At 38.0% G+C, this 15,567-nt stretch overlaps 1 protein-coding gene across 8 annotated transcripts in view; it reads left to right on the forward strand.

Moving 5' to 3' along the window:
• The window catches only part of Tlk2 (tousled like kinase 2), a 94,028-nt gene that overhangs the window by 46,856 nt on the left and 31,605 nt on the right, over positions 1–15,567 (forward strand). For 6 of the 8 annotated variants that reach the window (XM_051178898.1, XM_051178888.1, XM_051178904.1 and 3 more), the window contains 4 exons: positions 8,742–8,837; positions 10,043–10,135; positions 14,607–14,717; positions 15,146–15,282. In XM_051178898.1, coding sequence (XP_051034855.1) covers positions 8,742–8,837; positions 10,043–10,135; positions 14,607–14,717; positions 15,146–15,282 — 437 coding nt within the window. The remainder of the gene's footprint in view (positions 1–8,741; positions 8,838–10,042; positions 10,136–14,606; positions 14,718–15,145; positions 15,283–15,567) is intronic. The other 2 variants (XM_051178909.1, XM_051178917.1) reach the window with 1 other exon arrangement.

Here is a 15,567-nt window from a genome sequence, read left to right on the forward strand (position 1 = left end):
AGCACTTTACTAATTGAGCCAAACCCACTAGTACTCAATTTTAGTTTTTGTAAATATTTGTCTTTATTTAAATTATGTAAATATGTGTAAATGAGTACAGGTTCCCCTGAGGCTAGAGATGTCAAGTGTCCTGGAGCTGGAGTTACAGGTGGTAATAATTTGCCCAACATGGGTGCTGAGAACCCAGCTCACACTCTCTGGAAGAGCATACTGCTGAGCTACCTCTTCATCAGATGGGGGCAAATAGCTTTTTCTTTTGTATTGTGTGCTTTGGGTTTTTGAAGCAGGGTCTTAACCATAAATTTAATTCAAGCTGGTCTGAAATTCATGGCCTGTAGCATTAGCATACTGAGGAATGCTTGGTTCTGCTTCTTCTTCTTTAGTTATTGTAATAGTCTAGTGAATTTATTTTTATTGTATTGTCATGCGTACATGTATGTGTGTGCTGGGATTGACCCCAGGTCTTGGCCCATGTCAAGCAACTGAATTCTACTTCCAGCCCTGGCTTCATGACTTTCATGGATGAACATTAGTAATTGTAACCATTGTTTTTGGTATCCTGTTGAGATTAACTTTATTTATTCTTTCATTAGTTGATGTAGATTTGGATTATTTCTAGTTTTTGGCTTTTAGAAATTATTACTATGAGCATTCATGTAAAAGTTGCTGTTGTGTGGTACTTGTTTTCATTTCCTTAAGGTATATGCTAAGGGGTGAGATCAATGGGTCATTTGGTAGATACTTTTGAGGAACTGAGAAACTTTTCCAGGTACACCATTTCACATTCCCATCAATAAGATATTTGAGTTTTTCTGCATAGTTGTTAGTTATTATCAGTACTTGTTATCTTTTTTAAATCTTAACTATCCTAGTGAGTGTAAAATGATATTTCATTGTGGTTTTTGTTTATATCTCATAAATAATTTGGTTATTAATCACATATGTATCTGTAGAGAAATATGTATTAGATTCCATTGTTCTTTTAAAAATTATATTTATTTGTGGGATGTGAGCAGTGTACACATGGAGGACAATTTAGGGGGTTCTATTCTCTTCTACTGTCCGCACAGTATTCTCGGATGGAACTTAGTCGTTAGGATTGGTGGCAAGCACCTTTACTCATTGAGGCATCTCACCAGCCCTCCATTGCCCCCATGCCCTTTAAAGTTAGGTTATCTTTATTGTTGAAATGTAAAGGTTCTATACATAGTCTAGTCGAACATTCTTATCAAATATTCTGTTACTCTGCCTTTTCAGTGGCGTCATCTTTCTCTTTTGGGTACTGCTCTTAATTGAACCCAGAACTTCGTGTATGCCAGGCTTACCCCTTAGCTGTATCTCTAGGCCACATGGTATCTTCTGAAGTACAGAAATTCTTAATTTAGGAAAAAAACGTCCAAAATACCCATTTTCCCTTCTGCTTTTTGTGTTTTTTGGTTATTATAAGCAGAGGTTCTCTGTGTCCTGGCAGCCACTCCCCAAACAACCACATAGAGACTTAATATTAATTATAAATGCTTGACTAATAGCTTAAGCTTGTTTTTAGTTAGCTTTTGTAACTTAACCCATTTCTATTAATCTATGTGCTTCCCTGATGCTTGTTTACCTCATGTATGTACTTCTCATTCTGCTTGATTCATGCTGTCTCCTCTGACTTAATCTTTCTTCTTTCCAGCATCCTTTGCCCTGAATATACTGCCTAGCTATTGGCAAGTCAGCTTTATTAACCAGTGAGAGTAACACATAGTCATATTGTACAAAAATATTGTTCTACAGCATTTCCTCCTTTTGGCTAATAAAAAAGAAAAGTTTTAACTTTAACACAGTAAAATTATATACAACAAAAACAGTTACAAAGTAAGAATTACAGTTATAATATGAAGTCAATATGTATTCAGCAAATTCAGAGAAAATATTCTATTATTTATCTTACCTTTCTGATTCTAAAGTTTTATGCCTAACTTACCTTTTATCACAACCAAGGAAAACTTGAAGCCTAATTACTTAGTCTTTAACTCCATCAAAGACCCCAGAAGGATGAACAAGAAGAACATCTGGCTGCCTGGACGGTTACCCAGAGTTCTTACGTAACACTGGGGCATCCAACTTTAGCCTACAGGCCTAGTCTATCTGACAGACTTTTTGGAGAAACTGGAAATTTTAAAGGACTGTTCTACCTTGTCTTGGCATAGTTTGGCAGTTACTTTATTTTGCGTCCAGCTGGTCCTGTTTGGAGAATATTCTGTCATTAATTGAGGCAAGGGCAGTTTTTGCCCAAAAGGCTAGCTTTTACCATAAATAAAGCAAATTCCATGTGGAGGTTCTTCAAAGTCCATCATCTTCTTTGAAGTAAGTTGGTGCTGTCAGAAGCAGATGTGTCTCACTGTCATGAAAAGCCTTAGATTATTAAACATATTAAGTGATACATTCTGTAGGTCTTTGAAGTGTTTGAATACCATTTATCTAAATATATCTGTTCGACTTTGAAAACATATTAGTATGACTACAAGTTTGATTATTGTAGATGATTAATAACCAGTAGTTTTAAATTGTACATTTTTAAATGAGCTACTAAGCACAGTACCCCAAACAAGTGTACAAACATACTTATTGTATAGCAAACATAACTTTAAATTTGTATCATTAAATCAAAGTCCACACAAAGGTAAAATATTTTGAGATTAATAGTTGTCTTTTGGGTTAAAGTAGATTCAACAATCTACCCTTTTAACCTCATAATTTCTATACCATATTTCCCCCACCCCCACCCCCCACCCCCACCCCGCTCCCTTTTCCTTTAGAAAGAGATCTTTGAATCTAACTCTTTAGCTTTTTTCCTGACTGACCAATAACAACTTGTAACCAGCCCCTCCTAAAATGGTGATAAACATCCATAACCCATCTTTTGGTAATGTGGGTATTTTTTTTCTAGACTGCTTCCTGTTGTCTGGGGGCACTGGCATCTTTGAGGATGCTCTAAGAAAATTTAGGATAATGGTTAAATCTTGGCTGGAGTAGTTTGTGATGCTGGACCATCTCAACCAGCATCCTTGAAGCTGTTCTGGATGCAGAACTCTGAGAAAACTTTTAACAGAGGTGTTATGATATCTTAGATCATCTGGGCTATCTCTTTTTATTGGTGTTTTCCCCCTTGCTGTGAAAATACATACACTTTTAAAGGTAACTTACATTTTTGTATTAATACAAGTGTAGACTGTGTGTTGCACACAACGTAGCCAAAGATATTTTGTTTTATGTATGAGTAGGTAAAATATATGTTAATGTGTTTTATAGTTTTTTGTTTGTTTGTTTTTAAGATTTATTTCTTTATGTCTGTAGTCAGGATTTTCAGGGAGTTTTCTAATCAAAACCTGATCCATATCAACCTGGAATGAAACTACAGCCTCTTCTTTCCTGTGGAAATAAAAAGCATAACCTCTCCCCCAAAGCAACACATCTTTTGACTTCCATTTTGAAGTTAAGGTGTATTTAAAATATATAGGCTGATTTAATCTAGCAGCTTTCATAATCAGATGTCTCAGGAGTTATCACTCACTCATTAGTAGTTAAAAAATTTTAAAAACAACATAACATACGATCCAGACTCCTCGTGTATTTTCTGTCTCTACGTACTGTGTGTGGGTGTGTGTGTACATGTATATGGCATATATATATATTTTTTTTAAGGACTTTATTTTTAAACTGTATTTTTATCTATGACTTTACATAATTTTCTTTTCTCTCCCAAGCCTTTGTATATTTTTAAATACACTGTAACCCATTTAGACTTTTTTTCCTATATGGATCTGTCTTTACTGAACATCTGTACTGTTTTTTTAATCACATGAGACAAAGCGATGTCATCCCGTGCTGGTGCAGTTAACTTAGTGTATGGTGCCTGATGGCTGGCTCCTTCCTCATGAAGCTGCTGGGAGACACACCTTGTTACTGCAGCCTGCAGGAGAGACAAGAAACTAGGAAGTTGTGTTTGGCTCTGTTTTTGTGTGTTTAGAATCTTAAAAGCCTTTTCAGGTTTTATGTGGATGTAGGTGCCTGATGTTTGGGTGCCATATATAGATGGAGTTTCTCTGTGTACCTGCAGTTGCTCCCAAATAACCACTCAGACTTAAAAATGCTTGGTCAATAGCTCAGGCTTGTTATTAGCTAACTCTTATAAATTAACTCATATATCTTCTCTTCCTCTGCCACATGGCTGTTGTGTTTATCAGCACAGCATGTTCATCTCTTGCTTCATCTACACCTTGATCTCAAATCCTCAGACTCTGTTCTTCTTCCCAGCATTCTTTCTGCTTAGCTATAGGCCAGTCAGTTTCTTATTAAACTAATCACAGTCACATATATTCACACAATGTAAAGGAATATTCCATAGGTTACACCTAAGAAGGTTTCACCTAATCTAAGATCATGAAATTTTAGTTCTATAGTTGCTTCTAAATGTGTTATACTTTTAGGTGTTACATTTAAGTCTGCCATGTATTTTGTTTTAAATCTTGGGTGACTTAAGGAAAAGAGTGTGCTTTTATTATTTTGTGGGTAGGTATCTAATTGCTCCAGCTCTTTTGTTGCAATGACTATGTATCTCCACTGAATTATCTTGGCACTGTGTCAAAAATCATTTGACTGTAAATGTCAAGAGTTTGCCTATGAATTCTAATTCTAGCTCACTGATATACCTGCCTCTTCCTATAGCAGCTACTGCCACCCCCAAGAGAAACCCACCCAAGCAAGTCTTGAACTCTTGATCCTACTGTTTCTACCACTGGAGTTGATGGCATTCTAGTTATAATTCCTTACCCTTTGCCATTTCCCCTCTTGTATCTCACTCAGGTGGGTGTGGGCTGTCTGTAGAGCTAAAAATGACCTTGAACTTCTTGGGCCTCCTCCTTTACTCACTAAGTATTACAGGCATGTACCACTATGCTTGGCTCATTTGTGGTTATTTAATGTGTCTTTCTCAAGTTTATTGTTCTTGTGTCTTATAGATTTTTGACCTAAATATTTTTTTCTTTGTTTTTCTAAAGTGCTAGGCATACAACTTTGTCCTTCTGTATGCTAGGGAAGCGCTTACCTCCAGTTTTTATATGAGGAGTCCTTTGGATTCACTTGTCTTTCATTCTTAATATTTAAATGCTTGCTTATAATTTTATTCTTCTTTATTGTTGTATTTTTCACTATATAATTCAGGTTGGCCTCAAACTCACAAAATGGCTGGAATTCCCCAACTTGCCACTAAACAAATGTTACCTCTTTTACTGTTCTCTATGGGGCTGAGAAGTAAAGGACTCTCAGTAAGCAAGCTGGGACCAAAAGAAGTTCTTTGATGGTATAGATTTCTGTTCATCATCACCTGGGTCACCCAGGCTTATAGGAGGGGTTCTCTTGCAAAGACCCAAATTGTTTTGACTACTGATGTTGTGAATTCTAAATTTCTTTCTATAACTCTGATAACTCCTGTCAGTTATTTCTTAGAATTTAGAGTTTTGCTTTATTTTAATGAGAGAGAGAATATGTGCATATGTGTGTATAAGAAAGGAAATATAAGAAAGAAAATATCATAGGGGTTGGTTGGACTTACTTAGGTGGATTGTGTTCTCATTGCCCCTGGGCATTCTGCAACCACTGTAAGCTGAGGCAGAAGAGTTGTGAGTTCTAGACTAGCTTCATTTATATAGTAAGACCTTGTCTCAAAACCAAAAAAAAAAAAAAAAACAAACAATTATAATCCTTGGACCTTCTCTGTTCCTAGGTAGAATGTGTGCTTAACAGGTACAAATGAGGTCCTTGGTTGAATAGTACACACACACACACACACACACACACACACACACACACAAAGTTTTAAAAACTTTGTTTAAAATGGAATTTTGTCAAATTCAGTTTGTCAGTGTGAATTAGAACTAGTAAAGTATTTTTAATTTTATTTTATTAACTTTTGTTTGTTTAAGACAGGGCTTCTCTGTGTAGCTCTGGATATCCTGGAACTGTAGACCAGGCTGGCCTTGAACTCAAGAGATCCTCCTGCCTCTGCCTCCAGAGTACTACCATCCACAGACAAACTTTTATAATAGGAACAAAGAGTGTAGCTATTTGAAGAAAATATAGAATGATAAGGGTTACATAGGCAGATTGTGTTTTCATTACCCTTAGGGTATTCTGCAACCACTGGCTTATTAGGAGAGTGGAGCACGTGAAAACTCCACTTTACTAAAACCCACCCACCAAAATCTAGCAATTTTTCAAAGAGCTTTTTAGTTGGTCATTTGCTACTTCTTGACTCTTACTATGCAGGGTAATCATATTTGCTTAGATATAAATGTGAAAATGAGAGTCTTATGAAGAGCCATCTAATGATGGAAGGGGATATCGCTTGTATCATGGTATGGTACAGCACTGGAGGTTTATAATGAGCCTAACTGAGGAGGGAGTTTGGATTTGCTGTATTTTAGGGAGGTGCAGAAAGAGCTAGAGAGACGGCTCAGCAGTGAAGAGCACATGCTGGTGCTCTTCCAGAAGACCCAAGTTCAGTTACCAGCACCCATATTAGACTGTTGTTCATAATCACCTGACACTTCAACTTGGGGGGATCCAGTGCTGCCTTCTTGCTTTTATGGATAACTGCACAAATGTGGCAGGTGCCTGCATCCATCAGTGCATACATTCACGTTTACAGAAATTTTAAAAATATATAAATATCTGAAAGAATAGGCACAGAAAATTCCAGTTATTTATAATAACAGATGTGACTAGACTGACAATTCTACCACTTGTTTCTGAACCCCACATCAGTCCTTTTTCAGCATGCTCTCACCTAGTGTAATCTCATAATCTCTTCTCTGACTTTTATTGCCTTCAAATCTTAAGGATGTTTTCAAGATTTACCTTGATTCTAGATCATGTATCCTTGTACATTTTTGTTTTGCTTTTTGAGGTAAGGTTTTTTGAGATATGCTCTGGCTGTCCTGAAACTTACTGCGAAGACCAGGCTGGCCTTGAACTCACAGAGATCCACCTGCTTCTGCCTCCCAAGTGCAGGGATTACAGGTGTGTACCATCACCACCCTGCCTTCCTTTTACATTCTTAGAGAACCTCTCCTAAGTTTATATTTATTATAATGATAGTCCATTCATCAGTTCCTAGTTTTCTTTTTTGCTTTTTGGGTTTTTTTTTTTTTCCATCTTTTGAAATTACAATATAGTCATGTCACTTTTCCCTTTCCTCCTTCCAATTCTTGTCATACACTTCTCTCTTTCTTTAAAATTCTTTAATTGTATATATATATATATATACACACACACACACACACACACCAGTTGTACTGGTTTAGTAAATTGGTGGGTATAGCTTCATGTATCTACATCTCTAAGAGCCATGACTAGGCCCCAGGTAATTGACTAGGCTTCCGGTCCAGGCATGGGTTCCCTCTTTCTGAGCCCATCTTAGGTCCAATTAGAGAGAACTATTGGTTACTATTAGGCATGCATGTCACTATTGCACCCTAAATTATATAAATTGCATAGAGCTGGAGTTGTGAGTCTGTGGTAAAGAACTTACCTACCTAGCACATGCAAAATAGGTTTTAGTTTGTAGCACCACCAAAACAACAAAAGCTCCCCAAACAAACACACACGGTTATTTAAAATAGAGTCTGGGGAGGTGGCTCAGTTAGTAAATGGTGTTTGAACATGAGGACCTAAGTATAGATCCTCCGTATTCCTACAGTTTAAAAAACTGTAGGAATGATACACCTATAATCACAGAACTGGGGAGACAGACAAGAGAATCCCCTGAAGCATGCAGGACAGCTAGTCTCACCAAATCAATGAACTTCAGGTACAGAGAAACCCTGTCTCAAAAAATGAGTTGGAGAGTGATAGAGGAAGACATTCAGCACTGACCTCAGGGTCACACACACACACACACACACACACACACTCTATCTATATCTATCTATCTATCTATCTATCTATCTATCTATCTATCTATCTATCTACTCTACAAATATATGTATTTATATGTCAAGTCAGCAAGTAGAAGTATCACAGAGTTTTACATACTTCTGTGCTGATGGATAGTATTTGTGAATTTAGGAGACTTTAATGAATACTTTACAATCTTTTTTTTTTTTTTTTTTTTAAGATAGTGTTTCTCTATAGAACAGTTCTGGACACATGCACATTCTCTTCTCTCTCTCTGTCTCTGTCTCTTCTGTCTCTCCCATGTGCATGCAGGTACTGAGGAGAGGAGACTGTCTTATTCCCTGAAACTAGAGTTACAGATGGTTACGAACCACTTAGTGTGGCTGCTGGGAATGGAACCAAGCAGCAAATGCTCTTAATAGCAGAGCCACCTCCAGTGCCACTTGTAGTCCTTTCTGCTTGGACTGTGTGTCCCCTGCATTGTATACATCACTCACCTTTTCTGACAAAGGCACATTGATAAGTGAAAAAGGAAATTATAGGAATAACTAACTATTCTCTGTAATTTACATATAAAATAATTTATAAACATTTGATTATTTAAAGCTTACCTTCAGAAACATGAAGTTACCATGTCCAACTTTTGGCTCTCATATTTAATTTGTTTTGTTTTCCTCTTGGTTATGACTTCTGAGTGAATCAGAAAGGTTTGTTTTTATAAAGAGTTAATTGTTTCTTTTCATACACATTTGTGGAGAAAGATGCAAAACCTTCCTGTGATTGGTGATGTACTTTTATTATAGGCTCAGCAAAACAGTCCTTCTTCTACGGGTTCTGGCAATACAGAACATTCTTGCAGCTCCCAAAAACAGATCTCCATCCAGCACAGACAGACCCAGGTAGGTTGGGTACCAATACACTGCAGAGTTATACTTAGGAGTAGGCCTAACCACATAGAAAGTCTGTAAGTCTTTCTTGGTCTTCCCTTTACCTTTGACTGTACCCCCTTGTGTAGTGTCTTCAGAATTTGTATTATGAGTATTTCAGGTTCTTTGAAAGGCGTTTTAACAGGCCGTTCTTCACCTTTCAGGTCTTTTGTAGCAGGCATGCTTGTACTGCATCATGAAGTGGAGACAAGAGCACACACATTTTGAAGATTTCTGGGTCTAGGTTCAAATTCTGGCTCTACTGTTTACATTTAATATAATGTAAAATTAGGACGATTCTAGTTGCCTCAGGCAGTGGTGACAGTGGGCTTTCAATAAATGTTAATTTCCTACTTTAAGAAAGTAGTTTATTTCCTGAACTTGCTTACTAGGCAAGACCTATTTACATTTCAAAATGTGTTATACCAACAAAATTTCTTCCTTAAACAGTCTTTAGGAATTTCTAAGTTAGACTGTCGTAAACATTAGCAAATGTGTCTGAGAGCTTTTCATATAGATGTAAATCTCAGCAACGGGAAAACTAAAGCTGGAGGGTCTTGGTTTCAAGGCCAGCTCAGGCTGTCCAAAGAAAAGAAAGGACATGAAAAAGAAAAAAGGAGGTTACATTTGAAAAGGATAGTAGATCTTTGTTCCAATATCGTGCTAAGTTAGTTCATTGGGTGTTCTTGTCTGTCCCCTCAACCCAAAATGCTTGTCAATCAAAAACTGTGTGAGAGATCTTAAATTTTTTTTGGAACCACCAGTGTTTGGACATTGAAGAGACCTAGATAGTTGAGTGCTCAGTTTACTGCCTTTCTACTTTCTGTCTGTTTCCACTAGGGGGCACACTTGTTCCTAGGGACTTGTGTCCCTGTCTGCTGAAGTCACTTTCTAGTTGAAGCTCAATTCTACAGTGTCATATGTATATTTATTCAGTGTACATTATTGTGAGGATTTGTGTAGTTAATTCCAGAACTAATATTTTTGCAATACAGGTTAGTGGATGTTGATATAGGGTTTGGGATGAGTGAAGCAGATTTAATTTCATGAGTTACCTATCCAGCTTTTCATGTTAGCAAGTGCTACTTTAAAAAAAAAGAAAGAAAAAGGAAAAAGAAATGTGATGGCATGTAATGTTTTGTGACTAATTCTAAATTTGTTTGCTTTTGTCTTTGTAGTCTGACCTCACAATAGAAAAAATATCTGCACTAGAAAACAGTAAGAACTCTGACTTAGAGAAGAAGGAAGGAAGAATAGATGATTTGTTAAGAGTAAGTATGGGAGTATTAAGAGACTTTGTAACAAGCACCACTTCTGCATATTTGGATCATGTGCATATTGTGGATAATTACTACAGCCAGATAACACAGTAAACAGTGAGTGCCTGAGGAGGAACTAGAATCAATATCCTCATTCCAAATACCTTCATGTTGGAGAGTTTATATTGTAGTGTTTTGAATCTTGAATTTATGTTAGAGAAGCAGGTATGTGGAATTGTAGTTCATATAGAACTATTGGATTACGTTTCACTTTTTTCCCATTTGAGAATATTTGTTTTTAAATTCTTGTGTGTTTTTCTTTTCTTTCTTTTTCTTTTTTTCTGAGACATAGTCTTTCTATGTAACTTGGCTGGCCTAGAACTCAATGTCTAGATTAAGCCGACCTTGAGCTCTCAGTGGTCTGCCTATCTCTGCTTTTGACCTGTCTGAGTGTTGGATTTAAAGTGTACAATACCACACATAGCTTTTGTAGTTAGTTGTTAAATGATTTACTGAGTGTGTATGTATGTAAGCTTGTGTGAGTATATTTGCACCACATACATGCAGGAGACCATGAAGGAGAGGGCATTGGGTCGCCTAGAACCAGAGGCAGTTGAACCTCCATGTGGGTGCTGGGTATTTAATCTGGGACTTCTGCAAGAGAGGTCAGTGCGTTAAACTGCTGAGCTGTCTCTCCAGCCCATTCTTGCATGTTAAAAACCTGTTTCACATGGACCATTCAGCTCATTGTGTATCTTTGACTTTCGGCACTGTGTGTGCGCTTGCACATACACATACAATGCATGTTCATGACTGAGTCACTGTATAGCCTAGACTGGCCTTCAGTCTATATTCCTGCTGCCACAGCTTCTCAAGTGCTGGAGTAATAAGCCAGTGTCATCATGCCTAGCACTCTAGGATTATGTATGCATATTTGCTTTTCTTTCCTTTCTGTCCTATCCACTTTTCTTTGATTCAGGATGGAATCATTTTTTTTCCTTGTTTTTAATTTTTTTTCAACTTTATGGGTGGGTGTTTTGCCTGTATGTATGTATTAGCAGCACTTACGTGCCTGATGCCCTTAGAGGGCAGAAGAAGGCATTGGATCCCCTGAAACTGGAGTTACAGATGATTATGAGCTGCCGTGTGGTTGCTGTGAATCAAAACTGGATCCTCTGCAAGAACTCTTAACTGCTGAGCCATCTCTTTAGCCTTTAGTTTTACTTTTTTAAAAAGACAGGGTCTCATGTATCCCATGTGGCTGTCTATTACTTTAAAAAAAAAAAAAAGTATTTGTGTGTTTGTATTTTTGTGCCTTGGTCTATGTATGGAGGTCAGAGCAGAACCTTCAGGAGTTATTCTTTCCTTCCGTTTGAGTCCCAGGGATTGAATGAACTCAAGTCTGCAGGTTTGGCATTAGAAGCCTTAGTCCACTCAACCATCCTACAAGTATTTTTTACTCTTAAAATTTTGATTTTTGGCTTTTGGTTTTTTGAGACAGTGTTCCTATGTGTAGTCCTGGCTTTCCCTCAAACTCACTCTGTGGACCAGGCTGGCCTTGAGCTCACAGAGATCCACTTGCTTCTGCTGGGATTGAATTTAGTCATGCACCACTACCACTAGGGGAAGAATGTGGGTTTTTGACAGGACACAGAAATAGAATATCTAGTGAGGACAGCTGGTGTCTCTTAGCAGTCTGTTCCTGGAAGTTTTCTTTGGCTTCTTTCATTCTCTTGGCCAAAAGTTTAGCATATTCTGCATCCTCTTATTTTTCTTTAGTGCATTGTTTCTTTAGAGCAATGTGCCGATGTGTATATTGCAGGATACTTGGGGTACCTAGACACTGAATCTTGGGTACTTTGGTCCTGGACTTCCTACCTCTCTATTTAAAGACTTCAAACAACATATTAGCAGACATCATCTTCTTGAGAGATACGGAGTATTTGTAGATTTTTGTTAGGTCATTTGGGCCCTACAAGGAGACAAGACAGTACCTGTCAGTTCCACAAAATATATCTGTTTTTGATGATGATGATGATGATGAAGAAGCAGCAGCAGAGAGCACTCAGATTGGCATCTGCAGAGCAACCCAAGCAGATTTGCACTTCCTTCAGTTCTCCTTTTCTATGGCAGGGTTACCCTTTACTTAAGAGAAGGTACACTTGTCCATAGGTCAAAATGCCCTGCTCTATAGGAATGTCTGTCTGTGCTGTTCCCAGTGTGAGCTTCAACTATGGAACCATTCCATTCTTTCCCCGGAGCTACTTGGACACACACTTACAGAAAGTATGGCATGTTTGTCTATTTACTTCAGTTCATGCCTGACAGACAGTGCTGGGAAGTAGACACCCAGCTTCACATTGATGAAGCTTAGAATGTACTTTGAATATTGAATATGCAGTTTGTCATTACTGATCCACATTTTTTTTTTTTTTTTAAATTGAATGGTTGGGCCTTCTTAGTGCTGGGATTAATGGTGTTTGTTACCACGCCCAGCATTTTCTAATTGATGGTTCCATTCCTTGTTCAGAATTACGTTCCTTGGGCCTCTTTTTTTGGGGGGGGGATTATATTTCCCCATGCTTGAAGAAAAGGAGCCATTTTTTGTTTGTTTGTTTTGATTTGATTTGATTTGGTTTGGTTTTTCAAGATGTAGTTTCCCTTTTGTAGCTTTGGAAGTTGTCCTGGAACTCTGTGTAGATCAGAGATCCACCTGCCTCTGCCTCCCAAATGCTTGAATTTAAAAAGGTGGGTACCACCACTGCCCAGGAAGAACCATTTATTCTTAATAACAACCTTATTTGTGTTTTGATTTGTGGTTTGAAATACTTTGTGTTTGTTTGTGGTGTCTGAGTGTGTTGTATGCTCATGTGAGGGGGGACCAGACTCGTGTGCTTATTGTATGAGACAGAATTCCCCCCTTTCTCCCTGAAGCTAGGCTGATGGTCATAAACCCCGGTGACCTGCCTCTGTCCCTCAAGGGCTGGTGTCCACAGCCTGTCTGGTTTTTATGCGGGTATTAGGATTTGAACTTGGGTCCTCATGCTAACACAACAAGTGTTCTTACATACTGAAACATCTTCCCATCCCCTTGGAATTAGCTTTGTTTTTGTCCACTTGGGTACTAGTTGAATTGCCAGCTAAGATTTATAGTGAGATTGTCTATATAAAAAAAATCCTTGCTCAAACTCCAGGGTTTTGGTCCATAGTAGCTTTGTTGGACTCAACAAGCATTATGGTTTTATTTCCCTTCTTCATAGCTAGATGTTTGTCAAGATGATGAGTTTAGCTCAGGGGTAGAGCACTTGGCTACACGATATTCACCATTTGGGAAGGGGACAGTGTTGGAGAAAGACCCAGATTGAGATGGTAGAGTATGTAAAAATCTGAAGTGGGATCTTGGGTCCACTTCTTGGGTGCCTCACCTGTGTAGAGAGTAGATACATTTGGAAAGGGAAGCTGTTTCACAAAGACTGCTTTAAAAATGAAGCCAAGCTTGAAAGAGGCACATGCCTTTAATCTCTGTGATTGGGAGGCAGAGATGGGCAGATTTCTGAGAGTTTAAACTTGGCCGGGACTATAATAGTTCCAGTGCATCCTACGTGGTGAGCTTCTGTCTTAAACAAAAACAACAGAAGATGATGGAGAGATGGCTCAGTGGATAAGGACAATTGCTATTCTTTTAGAGAATCCAGGTTTGCTTCCTGGCATCTACATGGTAGCTCACAAGCATCTGTAACTCCAGTTCCAGGGAACTCAATGCCCTCTTCTGGTCTCAGAAGGTATGCACATATATATTAATTAAAGCTGAAAAGTCTCAGCAAATTTCGTTGTTTAAAAAAAGCTTATATCATTTAGTTGAGAAACAATAGATTCTCCCACCGTTTTGAACTGTTTTGAAATATGTCATTATTTGGCAAGAGTAGAGACTTTTTTTTTTTTTTTTTAAAACAACTGAGGGGTAAATTTCAGGATTTACAAAGCCAGATTTGACCTTGAGTTAGTGGTTCATCCCTTCTCTGTTATTTATGGAGCCTAAAGTGCCTAGCCCATCCTGCAGGCTTCTGACCACAGCTAAATTAACTGTGTATTTACATTCTCAGATTCTTGAAGCAGGATCTTATTTATGTCTAGTATGGGCATGGATGTCCTGGCTTCTGGCGAGAATCATCTGTGAGAACTCAGGTTCCTTTCTCTTTAGAAATAAGCCAAGGGTATAGTTCCTTGGTAAGCTCATGTTTAGCATACTTACTCAAGGGCTTGGATTGGTTCCATAGCACTATCAAAAGAACTTCTAAGTTGAAAAACAGTAACTTTAACATAAACAGCACTTATGTGGTAACCTAAAGAAGGATTAAAGGGGTGAATTACTTCTTTTCTGGAGACATGCTACTGCAGATAGTAATGATTTTTCTCTCCTAGAAAGAACTTTCTACTAATTCATCTTCCTTAAAACTAACTGAAAAATATTTTTTCATTGAAGGCCAACTGTGATTTGAGACGGCAGATAGATGAACAGCAAAAGATGCTAGAGAAATATAAGGAGCGATTAAACAGATGTGTCACCATGAGCAAGAAGCTTCTTATAGAAAAGGTTAGTGATAATGTAGCCTGAAGTCTGTATCCTAAGGTATTTAATGTATGTCATTGTGTAACACCTTAACTGAGATGAAAATATTGAAATGTAGAATTTCTGAGGAATAAAGTTCTTGTGACTTGACAGCTACATGTGTTGCCTTACATGTACACCAGACCAAGACTTAAACCAGGTGGTGATTTGGACATGCTTTCTGGCTGCTGATTGCATAGAACGTGGAGCTGATAGCTTGTCCCTGTTGAGTTTATTTCAGGTGGTGGATGTCTCTCCCATCCCTTCTTCTTTTTCCCCTCCCTTTACTTCTCTCCCTTTTTGAGATGGTATATGATTTACCAGCAGTATTTTCCTTGATAATCCTATAATTTTCAGCTTGTAAACATTGCTGATTAAAGTGTTATTCTTTGTTTTGGTCCTTTTACCCTCAGTCAAAACAAGAGAAGATGGCTTGCAGAGATAAGAGCATGCAGGACCGACTGCGATTGGGCCACTTTACTACTGTCAGGCATGGAGCCTCTTTTACTGAACAGTGGACAGATGGCTATGCCTTCCAAAACCTCATCAAGTAAGTCATCTGTCAGGGGTGAATATGGAATTTCTGAGTGTAGTGGGATTTTTAAAGTTTTTTCTAATTATAGTCAGTGTCAGTAAAGAAATGTAGGATTGGGCATGGATAGGGTTTAAGATCCCTGACTAACTGTTCTTGCAGAGGTCCTGAGTTCTATTCTAGCACCCCCATGGTGGCTCACAACCATCTATAATAGGATCTGATGCCCTCTTCTGGCATGCAGGTGTACATGCAGAGCTACTTCTTAAATGGTAGCTATTTTTGGCTTTGACTCAAAAATTG

This window comes from Phodopus roborovskii, unplaced genomic scaffold (genome assembly GCF_943737965.1).
Source record: "Phodopus roborovskii unplaced genomic scaffold, PHOROB, whole genome shotgun sequence".
Taxonomy (NCBI): Eukaryota; Metazoa; Chordata; class Mammalia; order Rodentia; family Cricetidae; genus Phodopus; species Phodopus roborovskii.